The 20,635-nt window shown below is 34.5% G+C and overlaps 1 protein-coding gene across 5 annotated transcripts in view; it reads right to left on the bottom strand.

Moving 5' to 3' along the window:
• The window catches only part of EPHA5 (EPH receptor A5), a 375,839-nt gene that overhangs the window by 57,773 nt on the left and 297,431 nt on the right, over window positions 1-20,635 (bottom strand). For 3 of the 5 annotated variants that reach the window (XM_066279318.1, XM_066279315.1, XM_066279319.1), the window contains one exon: window positions 3,082-3,147. The exons of the other annotated variants lie outside the window; for them this stretch is intronic. In XM_066279318.1, coding sequence (XP_066135415.1) covers window positions 3,082-3,147 — 66 coding nt within the window. The remainder of the gene's footprint in view (window positions 1-3,081; window positions 3,148-20,635) is intronic. 5 annotated transcript variants of the gene reach the window in all.

The raw sequence follows: 20,635 nt of genomic DNA, 5'->3' as shown, positions 1-20,635 counted from the left end.
TGTAGAAGTCAGTCTGACAAGTCTTCATTTTTAAAAAAATGCAAGCAAAATCTACCTTAAGAACATGGTATATTTAAAACTGATTTATCCTAAATATTATGCTATATATATAAATATATACATTTCTGTAATCATAAACACAACTAAATATAAAGGAAAATTATATTATTTATAAATATTATTTTTGAAATTACATTATACATATCTTATTATAGGAAAAATAATCAATTGAACACTGAATGTTTATAAACATAGATTTTTTTTTTGAATTGAAGCAATGATTACAGTCTCAAGCTAGTGTGATGGCATAAAATCAAACACTAATAATAAAATCATACCTCTGCTAAAAATATAAGCAGTCTTGAGAATATGAAGAAGAAAGTCTAGGCATTTGTATTTCATTCAGAAATATTACAGAAATATATTCTATCACTAGGTAAACTTAGTCAAGGCAAGAAAATTATTTGAAATGTAATCATTATGTGTATGTGTATGTGTGTATGTGTATAGGTTGTACAACAAGTGGGGAACTACAGTGATGAAAAGTAACTTGAAATCAAAGCTGACATCATGAAATTATGACATCATCTTATAAATAGCACATCATATGTTTGAAAAACAATGGAGTAAAGTTGCATTGAAGGACCAAAGATCTAAATTTACAATTTTAAAATAATGCTTTTCAGACCCTGAAATTTCCAGAAGGTATATCAAGGTAGTTCTAAAATCCAGGACATTTACAATGGGCAATATTTATGCATATACATTGCACTATATAAGGGTCAACACTAATGACACAAATATTCACAAATATTCTTTCAAGAAATGAAGGACAAAAGATTCCAAAATTTTAAAATAACTAACAGTCCCTGCTTTATAATTGTAAATACATGTATTCACAAATGATGATGATAGAATATTCTTTAGGTATTGTTTATGTGATAATTGACAAATGCTGCTCTGATTTTACATACAAAATCATGTGACAAGATATCAAGTCAGGACTTCTCAGTATTTTGCTGACTCTACTGGGAAAATTATTCTTTTCAACCTTAATTTCTACTACCTAGAGTTGTTTTCTTCCCAAAAACTTTAGATTAAACAAATAGTATCTTTAACTAAAATCTCATAGTGACTCAATATTATAAAGTAGAAGTTCAGAAAGCACAGCAATAAAAACATTATAGCTTCCATTTATGCCCAGTAATAACTGTGGATAACTTTCTTACTGTCTAATTTATGTACTCTCAGTTAAAGTTTGTTTATTTTGTTTTGTTTTACTAAAATAGCATTAAAATTCTGGCTGTTCTATAAATTTTTCCACAAGAACTATTAGCATTTTATTGGGTACTTAAGCACATTTTGGCTAAATTCTTTTTCTTCATTTTTTTTTTGTGCAAACCACACATACACACAACTTTCACAATGACTAACATTTAACAAAAGATATTATAAAAATAATTTTGTCTTAAATTTCCAGATATGCTCTGTGTGAAAGAAGTGTTCCGTCTTCTCAATTTTCCTCCTTCATTTTATAAACCTCCTGAAGCCAACTACACAGTAGAAACTATTTTAAAAATCAAGTACTTTAAATCCAGCTAAAGTTCATTTTTGCCAACACTTTCTAAGTTATGGCTCCATAAATGTTCATACTTCTATTAAGATATCTTTAAGATTTAGTTCATGGTAGGTCTGGATGTCAATCTTTTTTTCCAAGATGTAATTCTGTCTATTTTTGTGTTAGTGATTATTTGTCTCTTGTAACACTATACTCGAAACTGAAAACAGTTTTCAGAATGATAGAAAAAAAAACACAGTTTAAATCTATATATATTATAAATTAGCCATTGTCACATTTTGGTGGTTTTTGGTCTATTATTGAAGCTCTAGGGTCATATAAGAATTTCTTGAGTAAATTAAATAATTTCGAACAAATATATACTTTCATTTTAACATCAACATATTTTTCAAATTTAAAATTTCAAAATGTTGAGAAAAACATGTATGAATTTTATCAATCTGTGTTTGTTGATTATCTGTTGTTCTCAGATAATTGGTCTCCATTACACCATTTCTCTCATCTATACATTCATGCACATTCATTCATATCACAGGTTTTTCAATCAACAAATATTAATTTACACTTAGAGACTACAAATAACAATTTCAAATGCCTCAAAGAAACCTTATAATTCTCTAAAATGCATTTCAGAATAGTTTTTCTTGGCAGATTTTGACTACAGCTAACTCAACATAGTAGCACAGAGATTTGGATTTTAATCTAGAAAGGAAGTATCTGGAGTATTTCACTTTTTATAAGGTTGTTCACTATTGTGTAGAGTTTTTTATGAATAGTGTTCTCTGGTCTTATGTTCTAGCCTACAGTTTACAGCTATAAACCAGATATATATTTTGGATTTACATTTGTAAATAATTAAGGGTATCCCATTTGGACACTAATCCCTAAAATGTGCATATATTTTACTTCACTTATATCAAATTAAGCATATTGCTCTAATATCTGAAATAATTCAAGCTTAAAATATTAAGTAAACCATTTAAAATTAATGTGGTTCTGTTCTCCAATTCCACATGAATCCACAACAATTATAAACATAGACGATCCCAGTCATGTTATTGTCATTCCATGGTTCTGGGAGACAGAAAAGGTCATTTCCCCCTCACAGAGGTAGCGTGCAACTTCCAAGTATGATATGATTTTAATCTGAATGGAACAACAGAAACAGTGACACATTAAATGGAAAACAGATGGTGCAACCTTACAACTTCCTGATTTCAATCAGTACTGCAGTTAAAAGCCTTGGAAATAAGTATGAATACTTGACATAGGGATGATGGACTCTATGTATACTTTATTTAAAATTATTTATAGTGAAATCACTTGTTAAGATTCCCCTTTGGAAATAAATTTTATTCTGTTCTTCTATTAAAGCGCGACTGGCATACTAACTGTTAAAAGGTACACAAATGGGAAAAAGAAAAAAAGGAATGCTGAAAGTGATATGTGATACGTAGAGGTGGAACATCACGTAGGAGTGAAAGTGGGAGGGGAACACTAACCATATTAGGCTTGGATGGGCAACAGCGCACAGGGAAGAAGCCCTTCCACAGCCACATTCGCAGCAACTGAAAAGCAAACAAGAGAGCCCAAGATAAGGAAGAGATCCCACTCCCTCAATACAGCATAAAGACACTATGAATTTAGACAGGTGTCTGCTTTGCTTCTCAAAAGCTAAAATTCTTAAATGCATACAATTCTTTTTTTCCACAATGCTGTATAAATTAAGAAGCATTTTATGGATTTAAGCTATACAGAGCTAAATTAAATAGTTAGTTTTATTTTACTTAAAATGCATATTCAGTAGGATAGAATGAGCCGATACATTTGCTTATGCAATTAATATAGAAGTACAAAAATAAGTAAGCCCATTTAAATATATATTGCCTCTGAAATTCCTGCAAATTTTAAATTCAGAAGACATTTTAAATACCCCTTTAAATACATGTTTTGCACAGAGCCTACAAATTTCAGGTAGAGAATAATGTCTTGCTCATTTGACCTACTGATTTCTTATGCCAGTGGCATTATTTATCAGAGCCTACTGAAAATGTTATGTTTACATGACTTTAATCACTTATGGAAGGCTACCAATTTAAATTTACATTTTCAGATTTTAAAAATGCATCTCCAAATATATATTTGCAGAGCTATTGCTGTGTTAAAAATAAACAAGCTATATATAATACATGCACTTTCTGGATATTGAAACAAAGATTTTTAAATTTTTTTTCACATATTCATACTAAAGAAAGATCCAGAAAATACCAAGTATACTGCTTAATAAAATGCAGTTTAGTTTTATAAACCACATAAACAGATAGCAGAATATAACATAGAAGTTTTATAGTGCTTCAGTGCATTCACTTTTCAGTATATTTTATGAATAGTATTTATAGTTATTTTGAGAGAACTGTGGAATGAGTATAAATGGACAATCACGTTTAGGCTTTTGTCTAAAATCTATTTTGAATTTTAATTCCTTGACATATATCTATTCTATTTTATATCAAATAAAAATAAAAATATAATGTTCAAGAAAGTAGACAAGTATGTACAAATCAAATTCCAATGAATCTTTTCAAAAAAAAAGTAGACAACGCTCCATATATTTTCTTTGAAGCATTAATAATGTTAAAATTTTAAGTGCTATTAAATGACAATTTGTTTGTGATGAAAATGAAATACCAATAAGTAGAAATGGCTACTATGACATTTATTTTCAGTTTAACAATTTATTACATTTTAAAGATTATGCTAAATAATTATTTTCACTATAGAGATATTGAATGTCAAAATTACAGTACATTAAAATGTTAAAATACTTACAGAGTAGGTAAAGCATCTGTAAAATTCTTTGACATATCTTGATATATTTTTATTAATGTCTTATGTGAGTATTGATATATATGTTAACTTTTCCACTCTTTCTGTTTGTATCAGCACTCAGATTAGAAGTTGGTAAACTATGCTTGGTGGACCAAATCCAGCCTACTACTAACACTTGTAAATACAGTGTTCTTAGAAACAGCCACACTCATTACTCATTTATGGTGTCTTTAGGGCCATGAGGCAGAGTTGAATAGTTGTGAAAGAGGATGCAATGCATGCAAACTTTAAAACTTTTACTACCTAATGCTTTATTTTTTTAAGATTTTATTTATTCATTATAAATAAAATGAATAGAGGGGGGAGAGGGGGGAGAGAGAGAAAAGGGAGGAGGAGCAGAAAGTATCAACTGCTATATGTGCCTTGACCAGGCAAGCCCAGGGTTTTGAACCGGCAACCTCAGCATTTCCAGGTTGATACTTTACCCACTGTGCCACCACAGGTCAGGCTACCTAATGCTTTAAAAGAAAGTTTATCTTTCTTTTTTTTAGACTGTTAGTTTCTTGAGATGAGGATGATTCTTTGATTATTTTTTCCATATTCACAGTTTTGATATAATAAAGGACAACTTGTAAGTAGTCAGAATTTTACTGTTATTGGCATTAACTAATGGCACAATTATCTCAATTTATTAATATGAAAAGTTTAATATATGTGTTAATTTCAAACAGCATAGTTCCAACCCGATAAGTAATAAATAAATAATAACTGATTGTTGGCAAATGCATCTGATTAATTTTTAGTGATAAACAAAGATGATGCCATCCCCTCGTAAAGTGCCAGCACCCTTCCAGATGAGTGGCACAGCGTGTAACATCAGGCGGGATTGTGCGAAGGAAGGCAATAACCGCGTTCTGTAGCCATCACCTGGCAGGATTTGCTTCGTACTTTGTAACTGTTCTAAGACTCAAAAAATACACTAATGATTCTATAAATAGTAATACTTTATTCAATGCTCTTATTTTGAAAAAAAAATAAGGGTATTGTTTTCAAATTTAGTACATGCACACATATACACATACACACACATACAATTCACTGTGACACCAAATCCGCAAATTTCAGTCCTGAAGAAATTAAGTCATCTCACCTATAATTAGAATCTTAATTTATAGTTTTAATATAATTAAATAAAAAATCTGAAGTCATGTAAAATCCACCACTTGTGTGTCTGTCTTTCCAAGAATGAGTTTAATAACACATGTAAAGCACTGCATTGTATGGGCTCATAGTCAGCACTTTAAGAGTTTTCTTTTTTAACTGATATAATAATGTAGTCTTGGACAAAGTGTGGTGCAATTAACATGCTTGAGGCTGGTCATAGATTTTACAGAAAGTAAATAACAAATAGATTATTTGAAATAAACAAAATACATTTGCGGAGGCTGTGATGCAATGAAAATCAATAAAGTATAATATTATTTTTCTTAATTGGGTAAAAATTGTTTAGATAAATCAAATGAAGGCATAAAAGTATATCAAATTGTTAAGGTCTATTATGTTGAACTGTTACATTAATTTACAATATGGGTCAATTTTAGATTTCTCTGGTTTTGTATTGTTTATGATTTAATTTTATACTCTTCAGAAAATTAAAAAAAATTAAACAATTCCATGTATGATGTTTATGACAATGATAAAAAGAATTTAAAAGTGTAACAAGTATTTATAACAAAAGAAGCTGAGGAATTGTTCACTGATAATTAGCACTGACAATGTTAATTGTTTTATACTTTTCCTAAAATGTCTTATAATATAGTAACTTTGGCATCTGTGTCTTAATTTATTTACTGCAACTCTTCTAAGATTTAGAACTGATTTCTTGAAAAAAAAAGGGCTAAAACTCTGCAGAGTTGTTGTTTTTTTATAAAAATTGGGAAAGGGTTAAAAATCATAATGATCACATATGTGATTCCCAAACTCTCCTCCTTATTCCCCATACTTCTACACAAAGTCATGTGACTTATTCCACCCACAGGAGAGAAAGTAATGCAAAATGACCAAAAAGACCTATTTTTTAAGTGTGTTTTTTTAATAACTCTGTGAGGAATACCACATCTACAGCACATGCTGGGATTTATATGTGCAATCCAACCACTAGGCAGATTGGAATAGGATATTCCATGCAGTAGTTTTAAAAATATTTTTTAGCTCTCTGCTTCCTTCTCACTATAGAGCTTCTTATATCACCCCAATGATTATAGGTATCTCTCTGTTAACACCTAGGGTCCTTTACCAAAATTGTACTATCTGAGCAATAGTCCAAAATTGATCGGTTTTGAAACATCAGTGGATCTCTTAGTCTTAATCAAATCCAAGCTTGATACTTTCACATCTTAATGTGAAATAATAAGAAACACATATATTAGTCTCTTCTCCCAGAGAACCCCTAAAACACTTATAAGTAGGGGTGCTAGGAGAATCTTTTGTTCTATCCTTTAGTCTTTGACTCTATTTTCTCACACAAAACTTCTGTATCTCTTGGAATTTTCTGGCTGGTAAAACGGTCTTTTTTCTAATGAGGTGACTCATGGTTGGTCAACCCAAAGGCTAAGTTATTATTAGAAGCTTGGAATTTTCAGCCACATCCCTCATTCTCCATAGAAGAGAGAGGACCAGGATATGGAGTTAATGATCAATTATGTCTACATGGTGAAGCCTCTGTAAAAATCTCAAAAGTAAGCAATTCACAGAGTTTCTGGGTTGGTGAACTCATTTGTGAACCAGAGGTGCCACACTCCCAACTGCAAGGAACAGAAAGCTCCTGTGCTGGGAAGCCTTACAGACTCGGCCCAATGTTTCTCCTCACCGGGCTATCCTGTACCCTTTATCATACCATTTACTATATAATACAATGGTAAACCTGAAAGAGTGTTATTCTCAGAGTTCTATGAGCTGTTCTAAAAAATGACTGAATTCAAAGGAAGGCATCAAAAAAACCCCCCTCCAATTTGTAATATCAAAAATAATGGAAGCCCAAGCTGCCATTCCAGAGGAACTGCCGCACACATCTTAAGCCTCAAACCTTAGAAATGTTAAAATTGGGCAAGATAACCTCTGGCCTGGGCTTCAAATATCTTAAACAGCATTCTACTTTGCAAATATAATAAGAAAGCAGACATTATGAGGAGACTAAAAATTAAAGACTTTTTATTGTGTGTGTGTGTGTGTGTGTGTGTGAGAGAGAGAGAGAGAGAGAGAGAGATAAACAGGAAGAGAGAGAGAGATGAGAAGCATCAATCATTAGTTTTTCGTTGGGACACCTTAGTTGTTCATTGATTGCTTTCATATATGTGCCTTGACCAGAGGGCTACAGCAGAGCAAGTGACCCCTTGCTCAAGCCAGCAAGCTTGGGCTCAAGCCAGCAACCATGGGGTCATGTCTATGATCCCGCATTCATTCAAGTCAGTGACCCCATGCTTAAGCTGGTGGGCTTGCACTCAAGCCGGCAACCTTGCGGTTTCAAACATGAGTCCTCCATGTCCCAGTCTGATGCTCTATCCACTGTGCCACTACCTGGTCAGGAAAAGACATTCTTTAGAATTAACATTACTATGTTAGCTTATCTGTATCTATAGAAATCCCTTCCTTTTATTCATGTAATTGTTCCGCCCCCTTTTTTTGTAAACACCGTTTTTCTTTACCTTCTAATGGAAACACTATTTTGACTTTGGCCTGCACAGTGTTTCTGGAACACCTATTTTCTTAGATCTCAAATAAATGCTTGTTGCCTCTCACTTTGGCCTTCTATTTTTAGGTTAACAGTAGCTATGTGGAACAGAAGTTGTTAGTAACCAAGGGACCTACTACTTACAATTGATATTTGAAGTAGGGAGCAGTTTTCTAGGATTGAGCCTTTAACCTAGAAAGCTAACTCCTGTTAGTGTCAGAATTGAATTAAATAATGCAACAGCCAGTTGATGTTGCAGAAAATTACTTAGTGTGGAAAACAAACAACACCCTAAAACAAACAAATAAACAAAAATCCCACCTATGAGGTATCAGAGGTATTGTGACTTTAGTAGTAGTGTAACAGCAAAGTAAAAGAACACAGGAGGAGTGTGTCTTTCCAACACATTTGCTTTTTCTTTGTTTCCTGTTCAAGACTGACATATCTTATGATAATATTCATCATAGAGCTAAGAATTTTGGGACTCAATGAGAGAATATTTTCCCAAGAAAGTTTATGGACCTAGGCTGTGGGCAATAGTTACTGTCTCATACTATACTAGAGCACCATTTTTTCTTCCATATCTTCCACCTCCTTTTATTCCCACTCAATCCTTCATCATTATGTCCCCTTCCCACTATTGAAAATTTAAGAGATTTTTCATGGAAACTCTGGTGTGGATATTTCTTTCCTTGTTCATTAATATATTTTTTTTAACCAGGTTAAAAAAGACTGGTAAATTCATTCACAATATCTATATACACATTTTAAAATGCCTTTATGTAAATCTAGCTCTTACTGTAACATAATGTAGCAAATACTGTTTGAAAGTATTAAAAGATGAATGCCATAAAAGTACTCAATAACCCAGGGGTCCCCAAACTACGGCCTGTGGGCCGCATGCAGCCCCCTGAGGCCATTTATCTGGCCCCCGCTACACTTCTGGAAGGGGCACCTCTTTCATTGGTGGTCAGTGAGAGGAGCATAGTTCCCATTGAAATACTGAACAGTTTGTTGATTTAGATTTACTTGTTTCTTATTTTAAATATTGTATTTGTTCCTGTTTTGTTTTTTTATTTTAAAATAAGATATGTGCAGTGTGCTTAGGGATTTGTTCATAGTTTTTTTTTTATAGTCAGGCCCTCCAACAGTCTGAGGGACAGTGAACTGGCCCTCTGAGTAAAAAGTTTGGGGACCCCTGCGAATAACCTAAACTCTGCTGTTATCCAGACGTATGTGTAAAGCAGAGATAAAAAAAGATAAGTGACTAAAATAAATTTTAAGTAAATCTTTATAAATCTAAGTGTTCTACATGCAAGTATATATTTTTTGTCTTAAGTATAGTATCACAAAAACAAACAAAAAGCTAATTCACTTCAACTTTGGAATCAAGCTCTCTCCTATTTTTTTTTCTGAAGACAACTGCGAGGACCTAGAAATAGCAAATCCAATTGAGGCAGAAATAGAACTTGAAATGAGTTATCCTTAGACAACACCTCATCTGCTTTATATTGCAAGCTATATTTTAATAATGATTCCCTGTACTTCTTTTAATCACTTTAATGATCCAGAGGTTATTATAAAACAGGTTTTTCTTCCATGAATACCACAGGAAAAGACATTGACACATTTAGCAAATATTGTTGAACATGTTAGATTTAGTTTGCTTACTCCAGTATATATTTAGGAAATCAAAATAAATTTTACCAAATATTAGCCATCTTTTGTCAACTTTGTGTTGCAGTTGCAGACATAATCATTCTCATTATCAGCAAATTTGTACTGAAAATCTATTTGTTGTATATTAAGAACAAATAATATAAAACAGGTTTCTAGTAACTTAATCAATGATTTTAAAATTGTATATAGATTAGACACAACTAGGGAGATGAAAACAATAGTAAACAAGCAAAAAAAAAAAGAGAAAACACACACACAAAGAAAATCCAAGACACAAGCTTCACCCTAAAACAAGTAAATCAGAACAACTTGGTTGTGGGACTCAGGCATCATTATTTTTCAAAAGTGGTTAGTTGATCCTAAATTTCCTGTAGGCTGAGAATCACTGATCCAATGGATGCTCAATAAATAATTGTAGGGAATGATGTTTCTTATAATAATCTTTAAAAATTTATTTATGAATAAAAGGGAAAGGTTTGTAATTAGCACATTAATTGTGTACTTAAAAAATTCTAATGTTTTTGTAGGTGCTTGAAACAATTTGTTCTCTAATAAGTACTTTAAATAATTTTTCTCCTATTAATAAATAAATGTTAATTTATATTATTTATAAGTAAAGACTGGTTTGTTAGTAACTGTAAATTTCATTCGAGCCTCTATCTTTTATTTTTTTTTAAAAAAGAAAGAGATAGATAGGGATAGACAGACAGGAACGAAGAGAGATGAGAAGCATCAATCATTAGTTTTTCGTTGGGACACCTTAGTTGTTCATTGATTGCTTTCTCATATGTGCCTTGACTGTGGGGCTACAGCAGACCAAGTAACCCCTTGCTTGAGCCAGCAACCTTGGGTCCAAGCTGGTGAGCTTTGCTCAAACCAGATGAACCCACACTCAAGCTGGCGACCTCAGGGTCTCAAACCTGGGTCCTCCGCATCCCAGTCCAATGCCCTATCCCAGGGGTCCCCAAACTACAACCCGCGGGCCACATGCGGCCCCCTGAGGCCATTTATCTGGCCTCCGCCGCACATCTGGAAGGGGCACCTCTTTCATAGGTGGTCAGTGGAGGAGCATAGTTCCCATTGAAATACTGGTCAGTTTGTTGATTTAAATTTACTTGTTTGTTATTTTAAATATTGTATTTCTTCCCGTTTTGTTTTTTTACTTTAAAATAAGATATGTGCAATGCGCATAGGGATTTGTTCATAGTTTTTTTTGTAGTCCGGCCCTCCAATGGTCTGAGGGATGGTGAACTGGCCCCCTGTGTAAAAAGTTTGGGGACCCCTGCTCTATCCACTGCACCACTGCCTGGTCAGGCTATATCTTTTAAATCACATGATTTTTTCTAATATATATCTCAAATATTTCTTTTAACTGTAAGTTTAATATTAAATGGTAGGATATTTGTTCTTCTGTATCTCAATATTATCTACTTAGATTATCTAAAAATTATAACACCTTAAATAAGATAAAAAAATTAAAATTATATTTTTTCAGTGTCCTCATTTTGCCCTTCTGAGCTAATGAACCATAAACTTATTGTATAATTAAATTATCATATAAGTCTATGGGTCAAAGTCTGTGAGCAAAGGGAACAAGCTCCTCACAGACTTGAAGAAGTATAAAACCTTTAATTGCACAGCATTTGAAATACTGACATCAATATTAAAATAAAGGCAAGTTTTACATAATAAAAAATTAAAAGACTGAAGAAAGAGGCCTTGTATGAAAAACTAGGCTACTCGGCAAGTGGAAAACTGTGTAACAGTGGCAGAAATGAGAAATGGGGCTCGCCTGCCTTCCCTACGTGAATAGTAATTGTATAGAATCATGCTAGACCTGCAAATGTTGTCAATAAGTTCTTGTCAAAGCACTCCCTTCCTTTTGATATTGCCACAGTTAGCTTTCTATGAGGGTGCAAACTTCTTGGCCAATGCTCTAAGCCTTTTTCCATATTCCACTCTGTTTTGGATATAAATTGTGTAGGCCTCTGTTTGTGCTGGATCTTGGGTATTTGGTTCATTAAAAGTTCCTGTATTTCTAATAATATCTGCTTAATCGTGATGGCAAGCCTCCAGTCAATAAGGCTATGTGAAAGCAAATAGATTTGCCACAGACATGTCAGGAAAGCCTTCAAGAAATTGTGACTATTTTGACATACAAAGTTTTCTCTTTGAACTGTTACTGAGCTAGAGCAAAACAAAACTATATATTATTTAGTTATATATGTGTGTATGTATATACATACATATATATATACATATATAATATTTATATATGACAGAGTTCATGCTATCAATGAAGCAGAGGAATGGGGCTGAGGCTGGGGAGGGGGCACAGGCAGAGGCTGTGGAAAGCCTTGTAGACAGGTCTAGGGGGTGACAGTAAATTAAACATGCCATGCATTTTCATGTGTACATGAGTTCCTCATCACACACTGTCACCTAACTTATAAAATTAATCTTCCTTTTCTAGGCACAGCTTAAACTCACCACTTCTGTAACAATATTTCTGTGCTCACTAAGGCAAACATAATTATATCCTCTACTTTATTCTTGAACAAGTTTGTTAACAATAAAAGACTAATTGTATTATATTAAAGTTATCTGGTTGCCTGACTATCTCTCTTTTAGACTGTCCAGGCTAAAGAATCAGGAACTATATCAGAAAGTCAAGTTCCATCATAAAAGCAAACTCTACAGATAACCAACTTCAGAAAAATCTACTTTAGTGAGTTCATAACAAAAGATAGGTTGCATGATCCTCAAATACTTTTACAAAAAGCAGCTCCAGTATGATATTTTGAGCAGGACATTTAGATGGTTTCACTTTTTCACTTTTATATTTTTTTATTATTGCAATTTAAATAATTAAATATCAGCACTATATTAATGTATATATTTATATTTTACATATATATGTATTTATAAATACATGTATATGTATGTATAAATAAATGTACATTGTAATTTAGATTTGGTTGAAAAAACACTAATGACTTTTTAAAATATTTGGTCTATATTATCTTTTCAAGTATAGATGATGTTTTGTTTTAAATATTTTGAAACTCAACTTTCTCTTCAAGTAGTAAATGAGAAATTGTAGGATGCAAACTTTAAACTGATATCTGACTTCAAAACCTAGAAAATCACTTAAAAGCAAATAAATATTTCACCTAAATCTCAACCTCACTTACCCCTCTATTATTTTTTCTTTCTTAGCTCACTCATTCCTACTTTGACATTGTAATGACATTACAGCTTTCTACATTATTTGATAAAGCAAAATCCTTCTTAAACAATTACTATCTAAAAACAAAATTACATTGTTTCATAAACCAATAATATTCAAGGTAAAACTAATTTGAAATAGTTACTCACCTGATTACTTAATAAAAGAAATTCATAGTATACTTATGGTGACATTCCTTAAAGTATTTTCTTCTCTTTAAAAATAAAAAACATTGAGGGGATATCAAGATGGCTAGGAAGTAAGTAGGCAGATGTTCTAGCTGCTACCTCCCAGGACCAAATTGGATTACGATTTAATATAAGAATAATCATCTTAAAAAACCATCTTTGGACTAAATGAAGAAGAGTCTATAACCAAAGATCACAGAAGAAGCCACACCGAGACTGGTAGGAAGGGCAGAGATGTAGAAAGGGCTGCCTCACTGCCAGGAGCCAGCTGCGGCATAGGTTCCAGAGGGACTCTCACTGCAGGGAGGGTCTCCTTGAGAGGTGTGGGTCCTCAGCTCCAGGCCCAGAGCCCCAGCTTAGAGTCCCAGAAACTAGAAGAGGTACCTAGACAGCATTTGGTGGTGAAAAGAGCAGGGTTTCTGTCTGCAAGAAGGAGACAGAGCTCTTGGAGACTCAGGCTCTGCCTTAAAGGAGCAGCACAGAAATCTTCCTTACAGCCATTTACCCAGGGCTCCAGTGGAGGGAGGGCTGAGAGGACTAGAGTTACATGAGGAGAGTGTGAAGTTGGAGGCCCAGGGAAAGACACTGTGGGGGATGGCCACCAGAACCCCTGTGCTGAGTCATACTCCAATAGTAAAGTAGTCATGTTTCTAGGGTGGAGCAGTTCCCTCTGAGTGGCATCAGCTTGGAGAAAAGCAACTGCTCCACCCTTGGGAGTCTCTTCTGCCCCAGTCACAAAGACTGGACCATGCTGAAAAGCCAGGAAGCAGGCAGCATGTCAGTGACTCAGTTTTCCAGTATTGAGGCTGGAGATTTCCTCTGCACACTCCTAAGGCTAAGACTGGTGATTCTTCCTTAAGGAAGATTCAGTAGAAACTGTCTAGCCTGCAGGCAGACCACATTTCTGGGTCTCAGAGGCCACATCCACCAGGCTCATGGTGGCTACAACTTACTGAGGTCTGTGAAAAAAGTCCAGACAGATTGACACCTGGAGATGGAGCCCCACCCATCACCTTTCTTAATCCTTGAATTGCTGCATACTCTAGACCCTAGCAAAGGTTTTTTTCAATGGCCAAGCCCAACAAGCAGCCAGAAGACAGAGGCTGCAGGAGGTGGGATTCAGGGAACTTTAGCCTTTTAAGTGGATCTTCTCCAGGCCCAATATAGGTAAAAGTCAACTTAGGTGTGCAACTTGGTATTTCCATGAGCACCTGGGCCCAGCAGAGGCAGCCACAAACCCTGGATTGCTTGTAGCTCCAAGAAGGTTGCTGAGGGCCAGTCACGGGCAGTGTCTGCCACTGGTCTGTGCCATGTTTCTGCCAGGGAGGCCCAGGGTTGGAACTTCCAGTGGCCAGTTGTGGAGAACATCAGTTCAAGACCTAACAACCCTGTAGGGGGTATTCTAAGGAAGGGCTCCTCATACCTGGCCCACCTGAGATGATTTCCACTCTCTGTGATTAGCACCGGCACAGCAGCTCAAGTGCATTGGATAGGGGGGAGTTTCACAGTCAATGTGCCTGTGTGCTGGATATCTTGCCCAGCTGCCCTAGATTCCACAAAAGGAAGGAAGAGAGGCTTGGAGCATGGACATTTAAAGTGTGGGTTGCTGTGAGCCTATGTCTGGACCTGGTCAAAGGGCTTAGTCACTTTCTTGGGGGGGTAGAGTCAGCCCCAGGTAGAACACTCTCAGTCTTCCTTCCTGAAACCAGGGTCTCACCAGCTGTAAGAACATCTACAGAGGGGACTATTGGCACAACTCAATCTAAACCTGCTGCTCACCTTGTTGGCAATAAGAAAAATTTGAGTATCCAGCAGTGGCTGAAGAATTAGGCTCTGGAGTAGGGGCCACATTCCTCATACTGAGCTCCTGACCAAGAGACCCCTGAAATAGGGGGTCCCACTAACATTGTATTCCCAACCTCAGCTGCCCTAACACAACAATCTTGCAACCTGCAGAGGAGTTGATTGGGTGAGGCAAGTCTGAGACCACACTACTGTCTTTCTACAAAAAATTTGTGGGAAGACCAGGCAGCTTCAGAGAAGGTGAGCAGCTAAAAAGTGAAAGCAAATCTTACATAGCTTGGCACTTTTACGAAGCTGCTGTCATCTCTAAGCAGGAAGAAGCTGATTCTTATACACAGGTTGGTCTCTCCCATACTACCCAAGCACAGAAAACAAAAAAAAAAAAGGAATCTAGCAGGCACCAGATACTGTGAAGGATAAATATGCCCAATAGGACAGACATTGCACAATGTGCAATACACATGATCAAAGTTGAACTGTAGAAACAGCCAGCCTGAAAAAATAACTGTAACCATGAAAGGACCAACTGCATTCAATACTCATATACAACAGGAGAGAAAATAGTATCCTCAAGAAGCATTCCTAGAACAAGCAAAACGGGTGGCCTAGAGGGCAGCACCACTGAGCTCATCTTCCTCATAAAGACACGACAAAAATTTCAAGATCAGACAGCACTACCTAATACACACAATTAAAAATGGACAAAGAAATGCAACCCAAATGAATCAACAAGTGAAATCCCCAGAATAAGAACTAAATGAAATAGAAGTAACCAAACTACCAAATGCAGAGTTTATAATAATGATTGTTACAATGCTCAAGGATCTTAGAGTAACAATGCATGGACATAATGAGCACCTAAATAAAGAGATAGCAAGCATCAAAAAGAACATTGAAATCATAAAAAAGAACCAGTCAAAAATGACAATTACAATATCAGAAATGAAAACTGCACTTGAAGGAATCAACAGCAGGCTGGATAAAGCAGAAGACTGAGTCAGTGATTTAGAAGACAAGATAAACATAAGCACAGAAGTAGAGCAGCAAAACAAATAAAGGTGCAAGAAGACTGAGGAAACTCTAAGAGAACTCTGTGACAACATGAAGAGAAACAGCATCCACATCATAGAGGTTCCTAAAGGAAAGAGAATGAACAAGGGTTAGAGAATCTGTTTGAAGAAATAATAGCTGAAAATTTCCTTAAAGTAATGAAGAAAAAAGTCACACAGGTTCAAGAAGCACAGAGAGCCTGACCTGCTGTGGCTCAGTAGGTAAAAGCATCAACTTGGAACACTGAGGTCACTGGTTCAAAACCCTGGGCTTCCCTGGTCAAGGCACATATGGGAGTTGATGCTTTCTGCTCCTCCCTCCCTTCTCTCTCTCTCTCTCTCTCTCTCTCTCTCTCTCTCTCTGTCTCCTCTCTCTAAAATTAATAAATAAAATCTAAAAATAAAAAAAGAAGCACAGAGAGTCCCATTAAAGATGAACCCAAGGAGGCCTACACAAAGACACATAATAATTAAAATATCAAAGTTAAGAGACAAAGAAAGAATACTAAAAGCTGCAAGAGAAAAGCAGCTAATTATCTACAGAAGAGCCCCCATACAGATGACATCTGACATCTCAACAGAAACACTTGAGGCCAGAAGCGTTTTTCAAGAATTACTTGAGGTGATGAAAAACAAGAACCTACAATCAAGACTACTTTATCCAACAAGGATATCATCTAAATTTGATGAAGAAATAAAAGTCTTCCCAGACAAAAAGACTCAAGGAATTCATTACAACCAAACCAGTACTGCAAGAAATGTTAAGCGGCCTGATGTAAAAAGAGCAAAAGAAAAATGAAAAAAGAAATTAAGAAAAAGAGGATTGTAGATTTAAAGAATAAAATGGCAATAAATAACTACATATCAATAATAACCTTAAATGTAAAAGTATTAAATGCTCCAATCAAAAGACATAGGGTATCTGCATGGATATGAAAACAGGAACTGTGCATATGCTGTCCACAAGGGACCCACCTTAGAACAAAAGATACACATAGACTGAAAATAAAGGGATGGAAAAAAGTATTACATACAAATGAAAATTATAAAATTATAAAAAAAGCTGGGATAACAATACTTATATCTGACAAAATAGCCTTTAAAACAAAGGGGGAAAGGTAGGCCACTACATCATAATAAAGGGGGCAATCCAACAGCCGGGTATAACCATTGTAAATATTAGGTGCTTCTAATATAGGAGCACCTAAATATTTAAAGCAGATTTTGATGGACATAAAGGGCGAGATCAACAGCAATACTATAATAGTAGGGATGTTAATAGTAGGGATCTTATATTAATAGATAGATCTTCCAGACTACAAATAAACAAAGAAACAGCAGCCTTAAATGACAGACTAGATCAACTAGATTTAATTAATATCTTTAGAAACATTCAACCCAAATCAGCAGAATATACATTCTTTTCAAATGCTCATGGTACATTCTCTAGAATAGACACATGTTAAGACACAAAACAAGTCTCAATAAATTTAAGAAGATTGAAATCTTATCAAGCATCTTCTCAGATCACAATGGCATAAAACTAGAAATCAACTACAATAGTAAAACTGAAAAACATTCAAACACTTGGAGGCTAAATAGCATGTTATTAAATAATGAATGGGTTAACAATGAGATCAAGGAAGAAATAAAAAATTTCCTTGAAACAAATAAAAATGAATATACAACAACTCAAAATGTATGGAACACAGTAAAGGCAGTCCTACGAGGGAAATTCATAACATTACATATATATCTTAAGAAGCAAGAAAAAGTTCAAATAAACAGAACAAAGCTACATCTAAAAAAACAAAACAAAACAAAAAACTAGAAAAGAACAACAAATAAAGCCCAGAGAAAGTAGAAGGAAGAAAGTAGAAGAAAAAAAGAAGGTCAGAGTGGAAATAAAGGCAAAGAAGCTAAAAAGGTAATACAAAGATCAATGAAACCAAGAGCTGGTTTTTTGAAAAGGGAACCAAGATGGACAAACCTTTAACCTGATCCATCAAAAAAAAAAAAAAAAAAGAGAGAGAGAGAGAGAGTACTCAAATAAATAAAATTAGAAATGAAAGTGGAGAAGCAAGAACTGACACTGCAGAAATACAAAGGATTGTAAGAAAATACTATGAAGATCTATACACACACCAAAAAAAAAAAAAAAGGACAACCTAGATGACATGGATAAATTCCTGGAAACATATAATCTTCCAAAATTCAATCTGGAGGAATCAGTAAACCTAAACAGCCTGATTACAACAAATAAAATTGAAATAGTTATCAAAAAAACTGTTAGCAAACAAAAGTCCTGGACAAGATAGCTTCACAGGCAAATTTTACCAAACATTCAGAGAAGAACTAACAGCTATACTTCTCAATCAATTTTTAAAATTCAAGAGAAGGAAAGACTTCTAAGCTCCTTTTATGAGGCAAGCATAATCCTCATTCCAAAATCAGGTAAAGACACTACAAATAAATAAAACAATAGGCCAATATCCCTGATGAACATAGATATTATAATTCTCAACAAAATATTAGCAAACCTAATCCAGCAATACATTAAAAAATCAAACGTCATGATTGAGATTTATTCCAATGAGGTAAGGCTAGTACAATATTCACAGATCAATAAATGTGATTCATCACATAAACAAAAGAAATGATAAAAATCATGTGATTAAATCAATAGATGCAGAAAAAGCATTTGATAACCAGCTCTCATTTATGATCAAAACTCTCAGCAAAGTGGGAATAAAGGGAACATATCACAACATAATAAAGGTTATCTATGGCAAACCAGAAGCCAACATCATACTCAATGAGAAAAAATTGAAAACAGTCCCCTTAAGATCAGGAACAAGGCAGGGGTACCCCCTTTCACCACTCTTATTCAACATAGTTCTGGAAATCCTAGCCACAGCAATCAGAAAAGAAGAAATAAAAGGTATCCAAATTTGTAAAAGAAGAAGTACAATTGTTATTATTTGCTGATGACATGATACTGTACATAGAAAACCCTAAAGACTCAGTCAAAAAACTACTAGACTTGATAAATGAATTTGGCAAGGTGACAGGATATAAAATTAATATTCAGAAATGGGTGGCATTTTTATACACCAGCAATAAAATGTCTGAAAGAGAAATTATAAAAACAATCCCTTTTACTATTGCAAGAACAATAAAAAAATAAAGTACTTAGGAGTAAATTTAACCAAGAAGGTAAAAGACTTGTACATGGAAAAATTTAAGACACTGGAAAAAGAAATCAAAGAAGGTACAAACAAGGAAAAGCGTATACCGTGTTCATGGATAAGAAGATTAAACATCATTAAATGTCTATATTACCCAATGCAATATATAATTCAATGCAATTCCTATTAAATACCAAAGGGATACTTCAAAGATATAGAACAAGTATTCCAAAAATTAATATGGAACCCCAAAAGAACACAAATAACCTCAGCAATCTTGAAAATGAAGAATAAAGTGGGAGGTATTACACTTCCTGATATCTAGCTAACTACAAGGCCATTGTAATCAAAATAGCTTCGTACTGACATAAGAACAGGCATACAGATCTATAAAAAAGAACAGAGAACCCAGAAGTAAACCGATGCCTTTATGGTCAATTGATATTTGACAAAGGAGGCAAGAGCATACAGTGGAATAAAAAATGTCTCTTTAATAAATGGTGTTGGAAAAATTGGATGGGTACATGCAAAAAAATGAAACTGGACCACCAACTTATATCATTCACAAAAATAAACTCAAAATGGATAAAAGACTTAAATGTAAGCTGTGAAACCATAAGCATCTTAGAAGAAAACATAAGCAGTAAGCTCTCCAATATCTCTCGTAGCAATATTTTTGCTGATTTATCTCCCCAAGCATGGGAAATAAAGGACAAAATAAACAAAGGAACTATATCAAACTAAAAAGCTTTTGCACAGCAAAAGACACCATGATCAAAATAAAAAGGCAATTCCACTCAGAGGGAGAACATATTCACCAATACGTTTAATAAGGAATTGATAACCAAAATTTATAAAGAACTTGTAAAACTCAACACCAGGAAGTTAAACAATCCAATTTAAAAATGGACAAAAGAAATGAACAGACACCTCTTCAAAGAAGACATACACATATTGCCAATGAAAAAATGTTCGTTACTAATCATCAGAGAAATGCAAATTAAAACCACAATGAGATTCCACCTCACACCTGTCAGGATGGTGCTCATTAACAAATCAACACACAATAAAAGCTGGCAAGGGAGTGGAGAAAAGGGAACTCTCCTGCACTGCTGGTGGGAGTGCAGATTTGTGCAGCCACTGTGGAAAACAGTATGGTGTTTTCTCAAAGAGGAGACTGTTTTGACCTAGCTATCCCACTTTTAAGAATATGTCCTACGATACCAAATCAGTGAGTCAAAAAAAGATATGCACTCCCATATTTATTGCAGCATTGTTTACAATAGCCAAGACCTGGAAACAACTAAAATGTTATTCCATGAATGAGTGGATTAAAAGCTGTGGTATATAATATACACAA

This window comes from Saccopteryx bilineata, chromosome 5 (assembly GCF_036850765.1).
Source record: "Saccopteryx bilineata isolate mSacBil1 chromosome 5, mSacBil1_pri_phased_curated, whole genome shotgun sequence".
NCBI classification, from domain to species: domain Eukaryota; kingdom Metazoa; phylum Chordata; class Mammalia; order Chiroptera; family Emballonuridae; genus Saccopteryx; species Saccopteryx bilineata.
Note: the sequence above shows the minus strand (reverse complement) of the source record. Positions and strands in the feature narration are given on the sequence as shown.